General features: G+C 50.8%; 1 protein-coding gene across 1 annotated transcript in view; it reads right to left on the reverse strand.

Annotated features, from left to right (window-relative positions):
- Nucleotides 1-313: 313 nt before the first annotated feature.
- The window catches only part of ldlrad2 (low density lipoprotein receptor class A domain containing 2), a 47389-nt gene continuing 27434 nt past the window's right edge, over nucleotides 314-20268 (reverse strand). Inside the window, exons 4-5 of the mRNA XM_085966769.1 lie at nucleotides 4923-5084; nucleotides 314-827 (exon numbers count right to left, since the gene is read on the reverse strand). Of these exons, the coding sequence (XP_085822895.1) occupies nucleotides 580-827; nucleotides 4923-5084 (410 nt within the window). The 3' untranslated portion in view covers nucleotides 314-579. The remainder of the gene's footprint in view (nucleotides 828-4922; nucleotides 5085-20268) is intronic.

Here is a 20268-nt window from a genome sequence, read left to right on the forward strand (position 1 = left end):
TGCACTGACCTCAGAAGGCCCAACCCCTAGAAAGCCATGATATACCGCGTACTCGGCCTTCCAGAGAGCTACATGGGCCAGCCAGCAAAGGCTGCGGAACATTGGAGGCCAAACTCGGAAAGAAATGTCCTTGACAGTGGTTTATTAGAGTGTTACACGGGCAGTAATCCCACTGCCTTGAAGGACCTGGCTGCGATTCAGAATTAGGTTGAAATGAGCTCACCTACAAATGACTAACCACCTCACACAGAGACAAAGGACAGCGCTTTCTGCACATTTCCTTGTACAACAAAGACGTCTGGAAAGACTAGGGCAAATTAGTAAACCTTATATTGCTTAGGCCACATGAAAGTAGTCGGAATGCCTACACGCGTTCTGTCCTGAAGAACAGGGAATCCATGGAATTAGTCAAACTAATATCGTGCGTCATATTGTAAGTGTTAAATTAGTCCAAAGGCAGTTCCAACCCAATCCGGGCCTGTCGGAATGTAGCAGTGTCAGGCTGGAGTATTACATAACTCTGGTCAGGCTATTATTAACATACTCTTAGAGGGAAGGGGGGAGCCTAGGCAACGGATATTACACAGGTACAGGGATTGCGCTTTGCGGAGTGACCTTGGCCAGTCGAACGTTGTCGGTCCGACAGCAGCTCTGGGTGCAGAGCTGACAGGCTGCACAGACAGCATTACAGCACGGGAGGAACCTGCAGACACTGAGCCTCCAGACCAACCAGCCCGGCGACCAGCAACACCAGAACAGCAGGACCACCCCAGCGATGACTCCCAGGACGATGTAGAGCACGAGCAGCGAAACGTACGACTTGTTGTCTGCGAGGAAGAGAGAAAAGCACAAGTCGCGTCAGAGATCCGACATATTTAGGAGCATTTTACTTTTTAATCAACTAAGAAACAAATTTGTCTTTCGTTCTATTGACTCAGAGGCCCCAATAACTTGTGCCTGAGGCTGATCTCCAGCAATGACCCTGCTGGAGCTCGTGGGATCAATGGGCAGGCTCCTCATGAGCATGGCTGGGGCACAAGCATGTTATGTGCCTGCAGGAGCCTGCCCCATGATGCTGGAAGTTCTGGCATTGTTCCACCCTTTGGGATGTGCCCTCTCCCCCCGCACCCACCCCCCTCGGCACTCTTGTGGAGGCTGGAATGCCTCACTTCAGTGGCCGCTACTGAAACACTGGGTCTCAGACCAGGTTCTGGCTGCATTCCTGGCTTAGAGAGTCCCTGCTGCGGTTCCCGACCCGCCATTCGAGATATGGAGGAGGGCAGGAGTACATGGAGGACAGAGAGAGTGCATAGAATCATAGAATAGTACAACACAGAAGGAGGCCATTCGGCTCATCGAGTCTGCGCCAGCTCTTTCGAAGACCAATCCAGTTAGTCCCACTCTCCCGCTCTTTCCCCATATCCCTGCAATTTTTTCTCCTTCGAGTATTTATCCAATTCACTTTTGAAGGCTTCTATTGAATCAGTATCCACCACCCTATCAGGTAGCGCGTTCCAAATCCTAACCACTCGCTGTGTAAAAAGGTTTTTCCTCATGTCGCCTCTGGTTCTTTTGCCAATCACCTTAAATCTGTAACCTCTCGTTATCGACCCTTCAGCCACTGGAAACAGTTTCTCTTTATTTACTCTATCTCGACCCCTCATGATTTTAAACACCTCGATCAAATCTCCTCTTAGCCTTCTCTGCTCCAAGGAGAACAACCCCAGCTTAGAATCATAGAATCATAGAAAGTTACAGCACGGAAGGAGGCCATTTCAGCCCATCGTGTCCGCGCCGGCCAACAAAGAGCTATCCAGCCTAATCCCACTTCCCAGCTCTTGGTCCGTAGCCCTGCAGGTTAGAGCATCCCAAGTGCACATCCAAATACTTTTTAAATGTGGTTCGGGTTCCTGCCTCTACCACCCTTTCAGGCAGTGAGTTCCAGACCCCCACAACCCTCTGGGTGAAGGAATTTCCCCTCAAATCCCCTCTAAACCTTCCCCCAATTACTTTAAATCTGTGCCCCCTGGTTTTTGACCCCTCTGCTAAGGGAAATAGGTCCTTTCTATCCACTTTATCCTAGGCCCCTTATAATTTTATACACCTCAATAAGGTCTCCCCTCAGCCTCCTCTGTTCCAAGGAAAACAGACCCAGCCTATCCAGTCTTTCCTCATAGCTAAGATTCTCTACTCCCAGCAACATCCTTGTAAATCTCCTCTGTACCCTCTTTAGTGCAATCACATCTTTCCTGTAATGTGGTGACCAGAACTGCACACAGTACTCTAGCTGAGGCCTAACTAGTGTTTTATACAGTTGATGCTCTTCTATTCTATGCCACGGCTAATAAAGGCAAGCATTCCGTATGCCTTCTTAACCACCTTATCTACCTGGCCTGCTACCTTCAGGGATCTGTGGACATGCACTCCAAGGTCCCTTTGTTCCTCTACGCTACTCAGTGTCCTACCACTTAATGTGTATTCCCTTTCCTTGTTAGCCCTCCCCAAATGCATTACCTCACACTTCTCCGGACTAAATTCCATTTGCCACTGTTCTGCCCACCTGACCAATTTATTGATATCTTCCTGCAGTCTACAGCTTCCTTCTTCAACATCAACCACACAGCCGATTTTAGAATCATTTACAAACTTCTTAATCATACCCCCTATATTCAAGTCTAGATCATTGATATATACCACAAAAAGCAAGGGACCTAGTACTGAGCCCTGCGGAACCCCACTGGAAACAGCCTTCCAGTCACAGAAACACCCATCAACCATTACCCTCTGCTTCCTGTCTCCCAGCCAGTTTTGAATCCAACTTGACACTTTGCCCTGGATCCCATGGGCTTTTAACTTCGTGACCAGTCTGCCATGTGGAACCTTATCAAAACCCTTGCTAAAGTCCATATAAACTACATCAAATGCACTGCCCTCATCTACCCTCCTTGTTACCTCCTCAAAAAATTCAATTAAGTTTGTCAGACACGACCTTCCCTTAACAAATCCGTGCTGACTATCCTTGATTAATCCATGTCTTTCTAAATGAAGATTTATCCTGTCCTTCAGAATTCTTTCCAATAATTTTCCCACCACCGAGGTTAGGCTGACTGGCCTGTAATTACTCGGTCTATCCTTTTCTCCCTTTTTAAACAAGGGTACCACATTAGCAGTCCTCCAGCACCACACCTGAAGCCAGAGAGGATTGAAAAATGATGGTCAGGGCCTCTGCTATTTCCTCATTTGCTTCGCTTAACATTTCATCCGGGCCTGGGGATTTATCCACTTGTAAAGCTGCTAAACCCCTTAATACTTCCCCTCTCACTGTTTATTTCATTTAATATTTCACACTCCTCCTCCCCGATAGCAATGTCTGCTTCGCCCCTCTCCTTTGTGAAAACAGACGCAAAGTATTCATTAAAAACCCTACCGACGTCTCCCGCCTCCACACACAGATTACCCTCATGATCTCTAATAGGCCCTACCCTTTCTTTAGTTATCCTCTTACTCTTAATATATTTATAAAACATCTTTGGGCTTTCCTTGATTTTACTTGCCAAGAATTTTTCATGCTCTCTCTTTGCTTTCCTAATATCCTTTTTAGTTGCACCCCTGCACTTGCTGTACTCCTCTAGTCTATCCACGTAACTGTAATCCCTCAACCATGGAACCAATCTAGTAAATCTCTTTTGCACCCTCTCCAAGTCTTCACATCCTTCCTAAAGTGCGGTGCCCAGAATTGGACACAGTACTCCAGCTGGGGCCGGACAAGTGTTTTATATAGATTTAGAATAACTTCCTGGTTTTTGTACTCTCTGCCTCTGTTTATAAAGCCCAGGATCCCATGTGCTTTATTAACTGCTTTGTTAATCTGTCCTGCCACCTTCAAAGATTTGTGCATTGCTCTTCTTTAAAATAGTGCTATGGGATCTTTTACATCCACCTGAGAGGGTAGACGGGGCCTCGGTTTAATGTCTCATCCGACAGACGGCACCTCTGACCATGCAGCACTCCCTCAGTACTGCACTATCTAGGCTTACAAATGAAGGAAGGCCTGAAAGGGTGTAGGAAGCAGATTCAATAGTGACTGTCAAAGGGAATTGGATAGACCTGAAGGGGAAACATTGCAGGGCTGTGGGGAAAGAGCGGGGGAGTGGGACTAACTGGAGAGCTCTTTCAAAGAGCTGGCACAGGCACGATGGGCTGAATGGCCTCCTCCTGTGCTGTACCATTCTATGCACTACCACACCACCCTTTTTGCAAATAATTTTTCTTAATTTCTTACTTTATAAATAAAGGCCCTGAAATCCCTTGAAGCTCTGTCAGTCTCAACTGCAATGGGAAGCCAACAGACCCCTCCTAGAAATGGCAGAGACCTGATTACATCAGATCTACGACATTTCTGGGAGTTTCCAGGTTGCCTTGTAAGGGGCGGAACTTCAATCCATCTCTTGCAAGGCCATGACGGGCCAGGGATCGGGACTTGCTAAGCCAGGAGTGTAGTCGTGGCAACTGGTGCCTCCAGTAACAGGGGGTATACCGGTTTCCACAAGGGTCCATGTGGGCCCCACCAGCCGCGTCCGGGCCTGGCAAGCAGCCATGATTCCCAAAGAGGAAAAAACTTTTTATTTTAAGTAAATGGATGCAGTTTTGGGATTGGGTGTGGGGCAAGGGCAACCCTCCCATGGGCAGACAGCCACATTTCCTGGCACATGGGGTAGGTGGGTCGTCCCACTGACCCCGCAAACTCCGGGCAGCGGTCAGTACCAGAGGGCACCGTCGAGCATGATGCCAGCGTAACTGACGGGATTGGAGCCCATGGAATTTAGGGCCAAAGTGTTTGCATTCTGAGGCAACTAACTTTAATGAGCTCTGCCAACTAACAGTAAGGGGAAAATGATTAAGTTATAATTTAAACAAAGCACCTGTGACAGAGTCTGGATAAGGAACGCTGTTTGGTCGAAGGTGATGACGCCTATTTGGTGTTTGGCAAAGAGTAGTGAGGTTGACAGAAGGCGACAGTGAATTGTTGGGCTCCATGGTGCTTGTACTGGCTTCATCCAGAGTTGCTGAGTTGGAGGAATTATCTACAAAAGAAGAAGATTATAATGGGTGATAACGACAAGCTAAAATACGCATTTATGTAACTAAAAGTCTTTTTTAGAATTATGGTCACAGAGGTGTCACACCTCCACAGCGTCACATATCCACGGTGCACAATAGCGTGATTGGTAACTTAGACAAGTGCTTAATTGAACCAATCAAATAACTTAGCGACTTGTTGTGAATTCATTAAAAATGTACCAATGAGGAATAAGTAACCAGCAGATAATCGTACAATCAAATCTCCCAATTATTTTCAAAGCTACCATTCCATGAACCAGTAAGTTCCACAAAATTGACCAATCAAATTGCTCAAGAGATTGTTGCTTTGACACTCCTTTCAGTGGCCGTGTTGCTTTTTAATGCCTGAATTAGATTAAAATAATTACATTTAATAACTAATAAACACATTTAAAAACATGTCAAAGAAAACACAGAGGTGGATATAGGCGGTCTTTGTAATAGAGACGATATAGAGAGGGTCAGAATATCAGCTCAGAGTTGAATAGGACATCGAAGTTGTGAGCAATCTGGCCAGGAAGGAGAATTGAGTCAATGATGAGGGTTTGAATTTTGTGGTGGGGGGCCAAAGATGATAATTTCAGTAGTTTATCTAGAGGAAATTGTGGCTCAGAGGGGCAGCGGAAGGGCTGAGCGAGGTGGCGGAGAGGTAGGGCGAGGTGGCGGAGAGGTAGAGCAAGGTGGCGGAGGGTCTGAGTGAGGTGGCGGAGAGGTAGGGTGAGGTGGTGAAGAGGTAGGGCGAGGTGGTGAAGAGGTAGGGCGAGGTGGCGGAGGGTCTGAGCGAGGTGGCGGAGAGGTAGAGTGAGGTGGCGGAGAGGTAGAGCGAGGTGGCGGAGAGGTAGGGCGAGGTGGCGGAGAGGTAGAGCAAGGTGGCGGAGGGTCTGAGTGAGGTGGTGGAGAGGTAGGGTGAGGTGGTGAAGAGGTAGGGCGAGGTGGCGGAGGGTCTGAGCGAGGTGGCGGAGGGTCTGAGCGAGGTGGCAGAGAGGTAGAGCGAGGTGGCGGAGAGGTAGAGTGAGGTGGCGGAGGGTCTGAGTGAGGTGGCGGAGAGGTAGGGCGAGGTGGTGAAGAGGTAGGGCGAGGTGGCGGAGGGTCTGAGCGAGGTGGCGGAGAGGTAGAGCGAGGTGGCGGAGAGGTAGAGCAAGGTGGCGGAGGGTCTGAGTGAGGTGGCGGAGAGGTAGGGCGAGGTGGTGAAGAGGTAGGGCGAGGTGGCGGAGGGTCTGAGCGAGGTGGCGGAGAGGTAGAGTGAGGTGGCGGAGAGGTAGAGCGAGGTGGCGGAGAGGTAGGGCGAGGTGGCGGAGAGGTAGAGCAAGGTGGCGGAGGGTCTGAGTGAGGTGGTGGAGAGGTAGGGTGAGGTGGTGAAGAGGTAGGGCGAGGTGGCGGAGGGTCTGAGCGAGGTGGCGGAGGGTCTGAGCGAGGTGGCAGAGAGGTAGAGCGAGGTGGCGGAGAGGTAGAGTGAGGTGGCGGAGGGGCTGAGCGAGGTGGCGGAGAGATAGAGCGAGGTGGCGGAGAGGTAGAGCGAGGTGGCGGAGAGGTAGAGCGAGGTGGCGGAGAGGTAGAGCAAGGTGGCGGAGGGTCTGAGTGAGGTGGCGGAGAGGTAGGGCGAGGTGGTGAAGAGGTAGGGCGAGGTGGCGGAGGGTCTGAGCGAGGTGGCGGAGGGTCTGAGCGAGGTGGCAGAGAGGTAGAGCGAGGTGGCGGAGAGGTAGAGTGAGGTGGCGGAGGGGCTGAGCGAGGTGGCGGAGAGGTAGAGCGAGGTGGCGGAGAGGTAGAGCGAGGTGGTAAGCAGCAGAGACAGCTGAATGAAGAAATCCCTGAGCTTCTCACACCTGTTGTTAGAGGTGAGGATGGCGGAGCAGGGGAGAGGGATTTAGTAAGACAGATGGTGGAGAAGAATGGAGCCGGGCGCTATTGTAGCTCTTCAGGGTGATCCTGGAGAAGTGGGCGGTATTGTCAGAGGAGAACGAGGCCCCGTCAGATCTGGCAGTGGTGGAGGGGTTGGATATTGTGTCCAATGCAGGAGCCCAGATTAAGTAGACTGCTCTGTCCTGGATGGTGCCAGGCACCCTGAGTGTTGTGGTGGCAGCACTCAACCGGATTCAATCACTATTCAAGCAATGAGCATTCCATCGCACTCTTGACTTGAGCCTTGTAGATGATGGAGAGACTTTGAGGGGTCAGGAGGTGAGCCACTCGGCACAGAGTATAAGTACCAGTAATACTGTATTGAACCAATAATATAACTAACAGGTTGCCATGACATTTCTCATATTATGTAATAGGTTACCCTGTTACAAAGGGGATACTGATCTGCGGGAGTGGGGGAGGGGCACACATGGCCACTGAAAGAATTCAGAGGTTTGAGAGAAATGTACTCGACAACAGTGTTTTTCAACCAGTTTCTGGAACATATGAGTCAGTTAGGATTTTTATGACAGTCATTGGCAGAGGACAAACACACTTGATGCAGCATATTTATTAATATCTATTCATGGGTCTCTCCTGATACTGTGCACACAACATCAAAGACAGAGAAAGAACTTGCATTCATATAGCATTTTACGACCTCAAGGTCGCCCCAAATTGCTTTACAGCCAGTGAAGTACTTTTGAAGTGTAGTCACTGCTGTAATCACAGAAATCACAGAAACCCCACAGTGCAGATAGAGGCCATTTCGGCCCATCGAGCCTGCACCGACACATATCCCACCCGATCCCCGTAACCCCTACACCAACACATATCCCACCCTATCCCCGTAACCCCACGTATTTAATCCCCCTAACACTAAGGGTCAATTTATCATAGCCAATCAACCTAACTCGCACATCTTTGGAATGTAGGAAACACAGCAGCCAATTTGTACACAGCAAGCTCCCACAAACAGCAATGAGATAATGGGGTTAAAATTACCCCCTCTGTTTTAGTGATGGTGCTTGAAGGATAAATATTGTCCAGGACCCAGGACACTAGGTAGAACGCCCCTGCTCTTCTTCGAAATAGTGCCATGGGGTCTTTTATGTCCACCTGAGAGGGAAAACAGGGCCTTGGTTAAACATCTCATCCGAAAGGCAGCACCTCCGCCAGTGCGGCACTCCCTCAGCACTGCACTGGAGTGTCAGCCTAGATTATGTGCTCAAGTCTCTGGAGTGGGACTTGAACCCACAACCTTCTGACTCAGAGGTGAGTGTGCTGCCACTGGGCCACAGCTGACTCCTTCAAAGGGTTTAAAGGTTTAAAATGGCTAGCATTTGCTCCAAACACTACTTATAAAACAGCATGATTACATCACGGGTTGATAGAATAATCATCTACAATTTCATTCTAAATATAATACGCTATTTTTAAACATAAAAATTATGCACACACATTGTCCACCAGCAAGACTTTTATGTATAGATAGATAGATAAACCTTTCACCTGCCCATCCCTCTCTCCTTAGACCACATATTGGAGTGACCAGCACTGCTGTACCCGACAGAATATTTATGGCAGATTCTAACTTTGCAATAAAGACATTCAGGAAACAAAGGGCGGGTGTATAGTTAAGGCAGTGGTGCCCAAGGAAAATGGGAGATATGGAAAACCTGGGGATCAAGTTTGAAATTAAAATACTTTTGAAATTGAAACAGACAAGATTTAAAAAATGAAAATGTTCTTTCAGACAAATAGACGAATCTGACAAATAAAAAGCAGAAATTTTCTTCCTGAAAAACAAACTACAGTAATGACCTCCCCCAGAAGAGAGTTACTGGCCATATTAGAATACTTCAAAACATTTTTACGAACTCAACAAGCAATAAAATTTTGACCTTGAAGATACAGAATATCTGTATATGGACGACTGTATTGGCACCGCTTCCTGCTCTCACCACAAACTGGGAAATTTCATCAACTTTGCTTCCAATTTCCACCCTTCCCTAACCTTCACATGATCCATCTCCGACTCTTCCCTTCCCTTCCCTCACCTTCACATGATCCATCTCCGACTCTTCCCTCCCCTTCCCTCACCTTCACATGATCCATCTCCGACTCTTCCCTTCGCTTCACATGATCCATCTCCGACTCTTCCCTTCCCTTCCCTCACCTTCACATGATCCATCTCCGACTCTTCCCTCCTCTTCCCTCACCTTCACATGATCCATCTCCGACTCTTCCCTCCTCTTCCCTCACCTTCACATGATCCATCTCCGACTCTTCCCTCCCCTTCCCTCACCTTCACATGATCCATCTCCAACTCTTCCCTTCCCTCACCTTCACATGATCCATCTCCGACTCTTCCCTCCCCTTCCCTCACCTTCACATGATCCATCTCCAACTCTTCCCTTCCCTTCCCTCACCTTCACATGATCCATCTCCGACTCTTCCCTTCCCTCACCTTCACATGATCCATCTCCAACTCTTCCCTCCCCTTCCCTTCACATGATCCATCTCCGACTCTTCCCTTCCCTTCCCTCACCTTCACATGATCCATCTCCAACTCTTCCCTCCCCTTCCCTCACCTTCACATGATCCATCTCCGACTCTTCCCTCCTCTTCCCTCACCTTCACATGATCCATCTCCGACTCTTCCCTCCTCTTCCCTTCCCTGCACATGATCCATCTCCAACTCTTCCCTCCCCTTCCCTCACCTTCACATGATCCATCTCCGACTCTTCCCTTCCCTCACCTTCACATGATCCATCTCCGACTCTTCCCTTCCCTTCCCTCACCTTCACATGATCCATCTCCGACTCTTCCCTTCCCTTCCCTTCACATGATCCATCTCCGACGCTTCCCTTCCCTTCCCTCACCTTCACATGATCCATCTCCAACTCTTCCCTCCCCTTCCCTCACCTTCACATGATCCATCTCCGACTCTTCCCTCCTCTTCCCTCACCTTCACATGATCCATCTCCGACTCTTCCCTCCTCTTCCCTTCCCTGCACATGATCCATCTCCAACTCTTCCCTCCCCTTCCCTCACCTTCACATGATCCATCTCCGACTCTTCCCTTCCCTTCCCTTCACATGATCCATCTCCGACTCTTCCCTTCCCTTCCCTCACCTTCACATGATCCATCTCCGACTCTTCCCTTCCCTTTCCTCACCTTCACATGATCCATCTCCGACTCTTCCCTCCCCTTCCCTCACCTTCGCATGATCCATCTCCGACTCTTCCCTTCCCTTCCCTCACCTTCACATGATCCATCTCCGACTCTTCCCTTCCCTTCCCTCACCTTCCCATGATCCATCTCCAACTCTTCCCTCCCTTTCATCAGCTTCTATATCTCCCTTTCTGGGGATAGGCTGTCAACCAATATCCACGATAAACCCACCGACTCCCACAGCTACCTGGACTACACTTCCTCCCACCCCACTTCCTGTAAGGACTCTATTCCATTCTCCCAGTTTCTCCATCTCCACCACATCTGCTCTGACGATGCCACCTTCCATACCAGTGCTTCTAATATGTCTTCCTTTTTCCTCAACCGAGGATTACCCTCCACCATGATTGACAGGGCTCTCGACTGTGTCCGTTCCATTGCCCACACTTCTGCTCTCACCCCTTCCCCTCCCTCCCTTGTCCTCACATTCCACCCCACCAGCCTCCGCGTTCAATGGATCATCCTCTGCCATGTCCACCACCTAAAGTGTGATGCCACCACCAACACATCTTTCCCTCCCAGCATTCCGAAGGGACCGTTCCCTCCACGACACCCTGGTCCATTCCTCAATCACCCCCAACACCCCTTCCCCTTCACACGCCACCTTCCCGTGCAAGCGCAGGTGCAACACCTGCCCTTTTACCTCCTCCCTTCCCACTGTCCAGGGCCCCAAACACTCCTTCCAGGTGAAACAGCGATTTACTTGTACTTCTTCTAATCTAGTATATTGTATTCGCTGCTCACGATGTGGTCTCCTCTACATTGGGGAGACCAAATGCAGATTGGGTGACTGCTTTGTGAACACTTCCATTCAGTCCTCAAACCTGACCCTGAGCTTCCGGTCACCTGTCATTTTAATTCTCCGCTCCACTCTACTCCCACTCTGACCTCTCTGTCTTTGACCTCTTACACTGTTCCACGGAAGTTCAGCGTAAGCTCGAGGAACAGCACCTCATCTTTTGATTAGGCACTTTACAGCCTTCTGGACTCAACATTGAGTTCAACAATTTCAGATCGTAACAAATATATATCATATCGGACAGCAGCTGTTGGTAATGATTCTGCTGTTCCCATTTACGCCTCCTCTAGACCCATCTTTTGTTTCTTTACTTGTCCCATTACCACCCCTTTTTGCCTTGCACCATCGTCCCTTTTGTCATTTAATCTCTTCTGCCTTCCACCCTATCACAGACCTTCCCTTTTGTTCTTTCCCCCCTCCGCCCTCTCCTTGCCCCACACTTGCTTAAAAACCTGTTACATCTCCAACTGTTTCCAGTTCTCAGGAAGGGTCATCGAGCTGAAACGTTAACTCTGTTTCTCTCTCCACAGGTGCTGCCTGACCTGCTGACTGTTTCCAGCATTTTTTGTTTTTATTTCAGATTTCCAGCATCCGCAGTATTTTGCTATTGTATTGGCCCAAAATGATGATGGTTTTGTAGAGCATAAATCCTGTGAATCTAACAGGGGGAAGTGGGGTCATAATTTGAAACTTAGAAAGGATACTCCGGGTTTATGCCACTTATGGTGGATTGCGTTACTTGGAATTTTGGGGCAAATTTGTATAAAACTGCAGGTACCAAAAATCCACCTTAAAATATTACCCACACAGCATCCATTTCTACTGCAGCAGTGCGGTGTAAAAAAAAGTGCTGTGGCAGAAGGCAACCTATTTCACAAGATAACAACAGCTGGCCATTCAGCCTACCTTTATTCACCCATCCAGAGCGTTATACAGTAAACTCAAATTTATGCCTTTTTAATTTACACGACTGTCCAGCTTACTGCAGGAAAAACTGTCAGTCAGAAGATGACGAACCAAACCCCCTGCTTAATATCCAGCCCACAGAGGTAAGGCAACAAACGAACAAGTTTAAACACTTACTACAACAACAACTTGCATTTATAGCACCTTTAATGTAGTGAAACGTCCCAAGGTGCTTCACAGGAGTGTAATTAGACAAGAAGTGGTACCGAGCCAAAGGAGATATTAGGACAGGTGACCAAATGCTTGGTCAAAGGATTACACCGGATCTACGGCACAGAAACAGGCCATTCGGCCCAACCAGTCCATGCCGGCATTGATGCTCCACTCGAGCCTCCTCCCGTCTTTCCTCATCTCACTCTATCAGCCTAACCCTCTATTCCCTTCTCCCTCATGTGCTTGTCTAGCCTCCCCTTAAATGCATCTATACTATTCGCTTCAAGCACTTCCTGTGGTAGCGAGTTCCACATTCCCACCACTCGCTGGGTAAAGAAGTTTCTTCTGAATTCCCTATTGGATTTCTTGGTGACTATTTTATATTGATGGCCTCGAGTTTTGCTCTTCCTTACAGTGGAAACATTCTCTCTGGGCTGGATTTTTCAGGGGGCGGGGGGGGGTGGTCAGCGGGCGTGATTGGTGGTGGGTCGGGTGGGAAAGTGTTTTTTCTCCCCAGCGGATTGGGAACCAGCTGTGAACCCCACCGCCTTTACCAAATGTCGGGTCTGTCAGCGTTGAGCAGACCCGACAGGCAGCAGCGGGGGAGGCAATTAAAATCATTATTGGCTTGTTTACAGCCACTTATCAATGTTTTTTTTCCCAGCTTTTTGGATTTGACAGGTCGCCCACCGGTTTTCCACTGTGCCTAGACCTCGTTGTGAAGCTGAGGCGGGAGGTCAGTGGCCATTGAATCAGCTGATGAGTTGACAGCTTCAAATGTCAAGTCAAAGCTCCCAGCTGACTGAGATATGCTCCCATAACCACGAGCTTCTCTAAACTGCATTTCCACTACAGATTGAGGATGCTGCAAGTCTTTACACAAGTCTCCATCCAGTCTGACCTCATTACCTCTCCCACCATTGACAGATCGCTTCTGTCATCTCTACTTTATCTGCCATCTATTCCATCAGCACGGGTGCCCTTGAAACTCTCTCACCTTGGTCCTCAGAATCTCACCACGATCAGCCCCAACACCAGCAGCACCAGGCACACCAGCAGCACCAACAACAACACCAACCTTCTCCGCAATCAACTGATGCTGCACAGGACACATGCCATCAGCACCCGACCACATTGCTACCCAGCACGCCAGGGATGGCCTCACTATGGCCAGATTTACTTCACTTGACACTGTACACCCTGGCTGCTACATGATGCGCCAGGTTGGCACCACCCCACACCAACACCATAAAGCACCCCTACATTCCTTTCACACTCATCACCATTGCTGGAGGTACCGTTATGTCTCACCATTCACTGCAACTCACTAAGCCACTTCCAAAAGTGCACACAAATCTGTCCAAGAACGCAAAGTGTTGAAAATAAAGGTTTCAATGTTTGACAGCACATTAACAGAAACTTTACATGAACATTGCATAAAACATCCAAGTGCCTACCAAGTGTGTTGTTAGTTGGTATGATTGCACTAGGATGAGGGTGAGTGTGAGGGGTGGCTAGTGAGATGGGGATGTGATAAAGTAGATAGAGGGATGGGTGGAGGTCGAAGGTAAGTTGGTGTAAGGATGTGCAGGAGTAGGGTAGGGAAGGCAGAGTGATGGGGATGTGATGAGAGGCACAGCAGGATGAGGTTGAGTGTGGCTTTGTACCAACGTTTCGTGATCTACTGAGATCATTGAAACATTTGCGGCACTGCACCCAGGTCCTCCTGATGACATCCTTGCTTGTGTCCTCCTCTGCAATGTGTAACCAGGTTGTGTTGATCTCCTGGGGAGGTCTCTTCTGCCATGGGAAGGGAAGAGGACCTTCCTGTGTGCTGTGACTCCCTCCATAAGCATATGGAGGGAGTCATGGGAGAGCCTGGGTGCAGCCGTGCACCTCTGTGCAGTGATTATTAGTGTTGGCAACACCTCAATGCTGTAGAACACTGACAGCACCAATGTCAAAATAAAGTTGGCCATGGTCCCTTTAAGGAAATCGGCTGTTGATTTCTCATCAAATGATGTCACCAAACCCGCTTCCTGTAATTGGCCGGCAAACATGGTGGCCGGGTTTAACAAGCCCAATCAGGGGAAAGTCATTTCAGAGGCTGGGATGGAGACGGCAGCAGGGTCACGACCCGCCACTGACATTGCCCGCCAAGAACCCGCCGAGATTCATAAAATCGCGGCCTCTGTGTCCACTCTATCAAAACCTTTCAGAATTTTAAAGACCTCTATTAGGTCACCCCTCAGCCTTCTCTTTTCAAAAGAGACCCAGCCTGTTCATCCGTTCCTTGTAGGTATACCCTTGCATTTCTGGTATTGTGACAAAGCCACCAAGGGACTCCTGTATGACTATATAACTGCCTTTAACAGAGTGCTACAGCACCTATGTTTGTTTACGTTTGTAAATAACCCGTTCTCGGTAAGTTCCAGAACCAGCGCGATGACGTCATCACGTTGGTCACGTGACGTCCCGAATGGCGGGAAACGTGATGACGTGATGACGTCAGGCTGGGAGGTTCCCAGGTCAGACCTCGTGAAGCCAGCCTTAAGAAAAGACCTGTTGATTGTTTCTCCTGCATTCCATTGTTTGTTCTTTAGTTTACATTAAACTTCGTTTAATTATCGGACTGACTCGACCTCAGTATTTCAGCTAGGGATCTGACGATTCCTACAGTGGTGACCCCGAAGCTTCGCGGATGATTTTTGCGGAGGAAGCGCGACGCAGCACGATGGATGTTAATGCAGTGACCTTGAAGCTCCCTCAATTTTGGGAACAACAGGCGGCCTCCTGGTTCGTCCAAGCGGAGGCTCAGTTCCAACTTCGGAACATCGTGCTGGATCAGACCCGTTATCTTTACGTGGTCTCCGCACTGGACAGCTCGACGGCTTCGAGGATCATCAGCTTGCTGGAAAACCCGCCTGTGGATAACAAGTATGATACGCTTAAGGCGCGACTAACGCAGGTTTTCGGCCTCACAAAAGCGGAGCGCGCGTGACGTTTACTCACACTGCCCGGGTTAGGCGACGCCAAGCAGTCTGAGTTGATGAGCCAGATGCTCACGCTCCTTGGTTCTGAGCCGCAGTGTTTTCTGTTCCGGGAACTGTTCCTGAGCCAGCTCCCCGAGCAGGTGCAAGCAGCCCTCGCCAGGTCGAAGGCTACGGACGGTGTAGCGCTCGCGGCTGAAGCCGACACTATTTATGCGGTGATGCAGCAGTACTGCGCCACCTCGAAGTGTCCCGACCCGAAGAACCCCGCCTTGGCGCCTCCACCATCCGGTCTCTGTTACTATCACGCCCGTTTCGGCCCAAAAGCCAGATGCTGCCGTTCTCCCTGTAGTTTCGTGCCTAATGCAACGAGAAAGCAACAGCACCGACTGCGTGAACGGAAGAACGACCCCGAGGTCGGTTTCGCATCTACGATGGCGGTTGGAGATTCCGGGAAGTTACTTTATATCACTGACTCCATTTCGGGCCGGCGGTTTTTGTGTGACACGGGCGCCCAGTGCAGCATCCTCCCTGCTTCGCTCCTCGACGTCAGGGCCGGGAGGCGCGGTTCTCCACTCCAGGCTGCCAACGGCAGTGCTATTCGTACGTTCGGGAAGCGGCAGATCCAGGTGTGTTTCGGCGGGCAACGTTTCCTATGGGAGTTTATCACCGCCCAAATCGCATAGGCAATCCTCGGCGCTGACTTCTTCTGTGCCAATGGCCTATTGGTTGATTTACGAAATCGCCGTCTGATTCACGCCGCCACATTTGCCTCCATCCCGTGCTTTCGGGGCTTAGGCGCGACTCACACGGTTTCCTGCACCGTGCCAGCGCCCAACGACTTCGCCCGCCTTCTCGGGGAATTTCCGGATCTAACTCGGCCCACCTTCTCGGCAACGACCGCTAAACATGGTGTGGAGCACCACATCGCGACGACCGGTCTATGCCCGGGCTCGGCGGCTGGAACCCAGTAAACTCGAGGCCGCGAAGGCGGAGTTCGCCACCATGGAGCGGCTGGGGATTGTTCGCCGGTCGGATAGTCCCTGGTCTTCACCACTTCATATCGTCCCTGGGTTGGCGGCCCTGCGGCGATTATCGGCGCCTCAATAAGGTCACGACGCCCGACCGGTACCCAATACCGTACATCCAAGATTTCTCCACACATTTGGCGGGCAATTCATTTTTTTCCAAAATCGACCTCGTCCGGGGGTACCATCAAGTGCCCGTCCATCCCCAGGACATCCAGAAGATGGCGGTCATTACCCCGTTCGGACTGTTTGAATTCCTCCGAATGCCATTCGGGCTCAAGGCGTTCCAGCGCCTTATGGATTCAGTGCTGCGGGATCTTAAGTTCCTGTTTGTTCCTGTTTGTGTATCTCGATGACATCCTGGTCACCAGTATTTCGAAAGAGGAACATATCAGCCACCTGCGCCTCCTTTTTCGCCGCCTCCATCAGCATGGCCTCATAATTAACCCGGCCAAATGCCAATTCGGGCTGCAACAGATCGACTTTTTGGGCCACCGCATCACTGCGGAAGGAGCAGTGCCACTTCGGTCGAAGGTGGAGGCGATTGCTGCTTTTCCACGCGCGCAATCCGTTAAAGCGCTCCAGGAGTTTCTCGGTATAGTAAACTTTTACCATCGGTTTGTTCCCCAGGCAGCGCAGCTTATGCGGCCACTCTACGAGGCACTCAGAGGGAAATCGGAAAAGGAACCTGTGGTCTGGACACCAGAGATGGATTGCGCTTTTGTGGACACGAAAGATGCTCTCGCAAACGCAACGATGTTGGCGCACCCGCTGCCTGGCACCACCATCGCGCTTACGACTGATGCTTCGGACTACGCCGTAGGCGCCGTGCAGGAGCAATGGGTCAACGGGACGTGGCAACCGCTGGCGTTTTTTAGTCGCCAATTGCGTCATAACGAACGCAGCTACAGCACGTTCGACAGGGAGTTGTTGGCGTTGTTTCTGGCCATCCGCCATTTTCGTTTTCTGTTGGAGGGACGCCAATTCACCGCGTTTGTGGATCACAAGCCCCTGACGTTTGCCATGGCCAAGACGGCTGAGCTGTGGTCGGCTCGACAGCAACGGCAGCACACCTTTATTTCTGAGTTCACCACCGACATCCGGCACGTGGCCGGCAAGGACAACGTGGTCGCCGATTGCCTCTCGCGGGCGACGGTCCAGGCCGTCCAGCTGGGACTCGATTATTCACTCATGGCTGCTGACCAAGCGGCTGATCCGGAAACGCAAGCTTTCCGTACCGACTCCTCCTGCCTTCAGCCAGTGGATGTGCTTTTCCACTCGGCCGGCACCTCCTTGCTCTGCGACGTCTCCTTGGGGGACCCCCGCCCGATCGTTCTGCTGTCCTGGCGTAGGAACGTTTTCGATGCCATCCACGGGCTTGCGCACCCTGGCGTGAGGGCTTCACAAAAACTACTGGCGTCCAAGTTCGTCTGGAGAGGGATGCACAAGGATGTCCGCGACTGGGCCAACACCTGCGTCGTGTGCCAGCGGGCTAAGGTGCAGCGGCACGTCAAAGCTCCCGTAGCCATTTTCGAAGTACCGGAGCGGCGTTTCGATCACGTCCATGTCGACCTCATTGGCCCACTACCGCCGTCACAGGGTTTCACACATCTCTTGACTATTGTCGACTGTACCACCAGGTGGCTGGAGACCATTCCTTTGACGTCCACCACCTCCGCGGATGTCGCCCGGGCTTTTCTTTCCTCCTGGGTTGCACGTTTCGGCGTTCCGTCTGATATTTCGTCGGACCGCGGGCCGCAATTCGCGTCTGCACTGTGGAATGCCGTAGCCTTGGGTTTGGGCACCAAGCTCCATCAGACCACGGCTTACCATCCGCAGGCAAATGGACTATGTGAGCGCTTTCATCGGTCCTTGAAGGCGTCGCTGCGGGCCAGCCTCCAGGGGGCCGCATGGACAGACAGGCTGCCTTGGGTGATGCTCAGGTTACGCACAGCGCCCAAAGAGGACCTGCAGGCATCGGCCGCCGAGCTGGTTTATGGACAGCCACTCCGGGTGCCAGGCGAGTTTCTTCCGTCACCAACGCTACCTTGGTCGGCAGCCGAACAACTGGAGGCCCACCGGGACGCAGCTCAATCTTTTAGGCCAATTCCGACGTCACATCATGGTTTGCCCGCGTCACACGTTCCGCCGGAGCTTATGCAGGCTAAATTCGTTTTTGTCAGGCATGACGCCCACCGTAGTCCTCTCACACCTCCATATACAGGCACTTTCCAGGTACTGCAGGCGGGTGCCAAGAGTTTTTTAGTGGACGTCGGGGGCAAGTCTGACCACATTTCCGTGGACCGCCTCAAGGCCGCACACCTGGACCTCGAGCGACTGGTCGAGGCAGCGCAGCCACCGCGTCATGGGCAGCCGCCCGCTGCCGCCACACCTGACCGGACTGTTCCGCAGGCCAGCTCATCGTCTGCCCAGCCCATTCCTCTCCGGGAATATCGGAGTCGTTCGAACAGGCTTGTCCGACCTCCTCTGCGATTGACTTTTGTGGTTAAAGACACTTCTGGGGGGGCGCATGTGGCAAAGCCACCAAGGGACTCCTGTATGACTATATAACTGCCTTTAACAGAGTGCTACAGCACCTAGGTTTGTTTACTGTTTGTAAATAACCCGTTCTCGGTAAGTTCCAGAACCAGCGCGATGACGGCATCACGTTGGTCACGTGACGTCCTGAACGGCGGGAAACGTGATGACGTGATGACGTCAGGCTGGGAGGTTCCCAGGTCAGACCTGGTGAAGCCAGCCTTAAGGAAAGACCTGTTGATTGTTTCTCCTGCATTCCATTGTTTGTTCTTTAGTTTACATTAAACTTCGTTTAATTATCGGACTGACTCGACCTCAGTATTTCACGATTCCTACAGAATCATCCTTTGTAAATCTTTATTGCACCCTCTGCAGTGCCTCTATACCCTATTTATAATATGGCGACCAGAACTGTACGCAGTACTCTAAGTGTGGTCTAACCAAGGTTCGATACAGGTTTAGCATAACTTCACTACTTTTCAATTCCATCCCTCTAGAAATAAACCCTAGTGCTTGGTTTGCTTTTTTTATGGCCTTATTGACCTGTGGCGCTACTTTTAGCGATTTGTGTATTTACATAAGAAATAGGAGCAGGAGTCGGCCATTCAGCCCTTCGAGCCTGCTCCACCATTCAATGAGATCATGGCTGATCTTCTGCCTCAACTCCATTCACCAGCCCCATCGCCATATCCCTTGATGCCATTACGAGTCAGAAATCTATCGACTTGTAGGAATAGTGTATTCCTAACAAATAACGGAGCTTGACTCGGAAGAACAACAAATGGGATTTTAATGTTGGATAACGTGAAATACAGCAAACAACGTAGATCGATGTAGGAGGGTCGTGGAACAGGTCTTTCCCCAGTGGGGACGCCACAAGGACTGACTCGGCAGTCCCGTGGATTGCGTGGTGACATCATCGCATTTTCCCACACTTGGGCAGTCACGTGAATGGCGCGATGACGTCTCCCGGCACTGCAGCCGGCCGTTGCGACCGAAGTCGTGGGAGCGGGAGGCCGAGCTGAGCCGGCGGTTGCCGCAGGAGCGGGAGGCCGAGCTAGGCCACCGATTGTCGCGGGAGCGGGAGGCCGAGCTGAGCCGGCGGTTGCCGCAGGAGCGGGAGGCCGAGCTAGGCCGCCGATTGTCGCGGGAGCGGGAGGCCGAGCTGGGCCGGCACGCGTTTAGGTGAGTCACGTGATGCACGACGTGACGTCATCGCGTTAGCCCGCGTTTGGGTGAGTCACATGATGCGCGACGTGCCGTCATTGTGTTAGGTCGCATTCTTAAAGGGGCAACGCCCCGTACATGCAAACTGTATATAAACATAGTTAAAGTTAAAGGGAATTATGTATAATAAGTAAGGGACACTCGCTGGTACCGCTACAGACTTCTGTTTTGAATATATCCAATGACTGAGCCTCCACAGCCCTCTGAGGTAGAGAATTCCAAAGATTCACCACCCTCTGTGTGAAGAAATTTCTTCTCATCTCAGACCTGAATGGCCTACCCTTTATCCTGAGGCTGTGGCCCCTGGTT

Source organism: Somniosus microcephalus, chromosome 25 (genome assembly GCF_052327205.1).
Source record: "Somniosus microcephalus isolate GS21.2 chromosome 25, FLI_Smic_1.0, whole genome shotgun sequence".
Classification (NCBI taxonomy): Eukaryota; Metazoa; Chordata; class Chondrichthyes; order Squaliformes; family Somniosidae; genus Somniosus; species Somniosus microcephalus.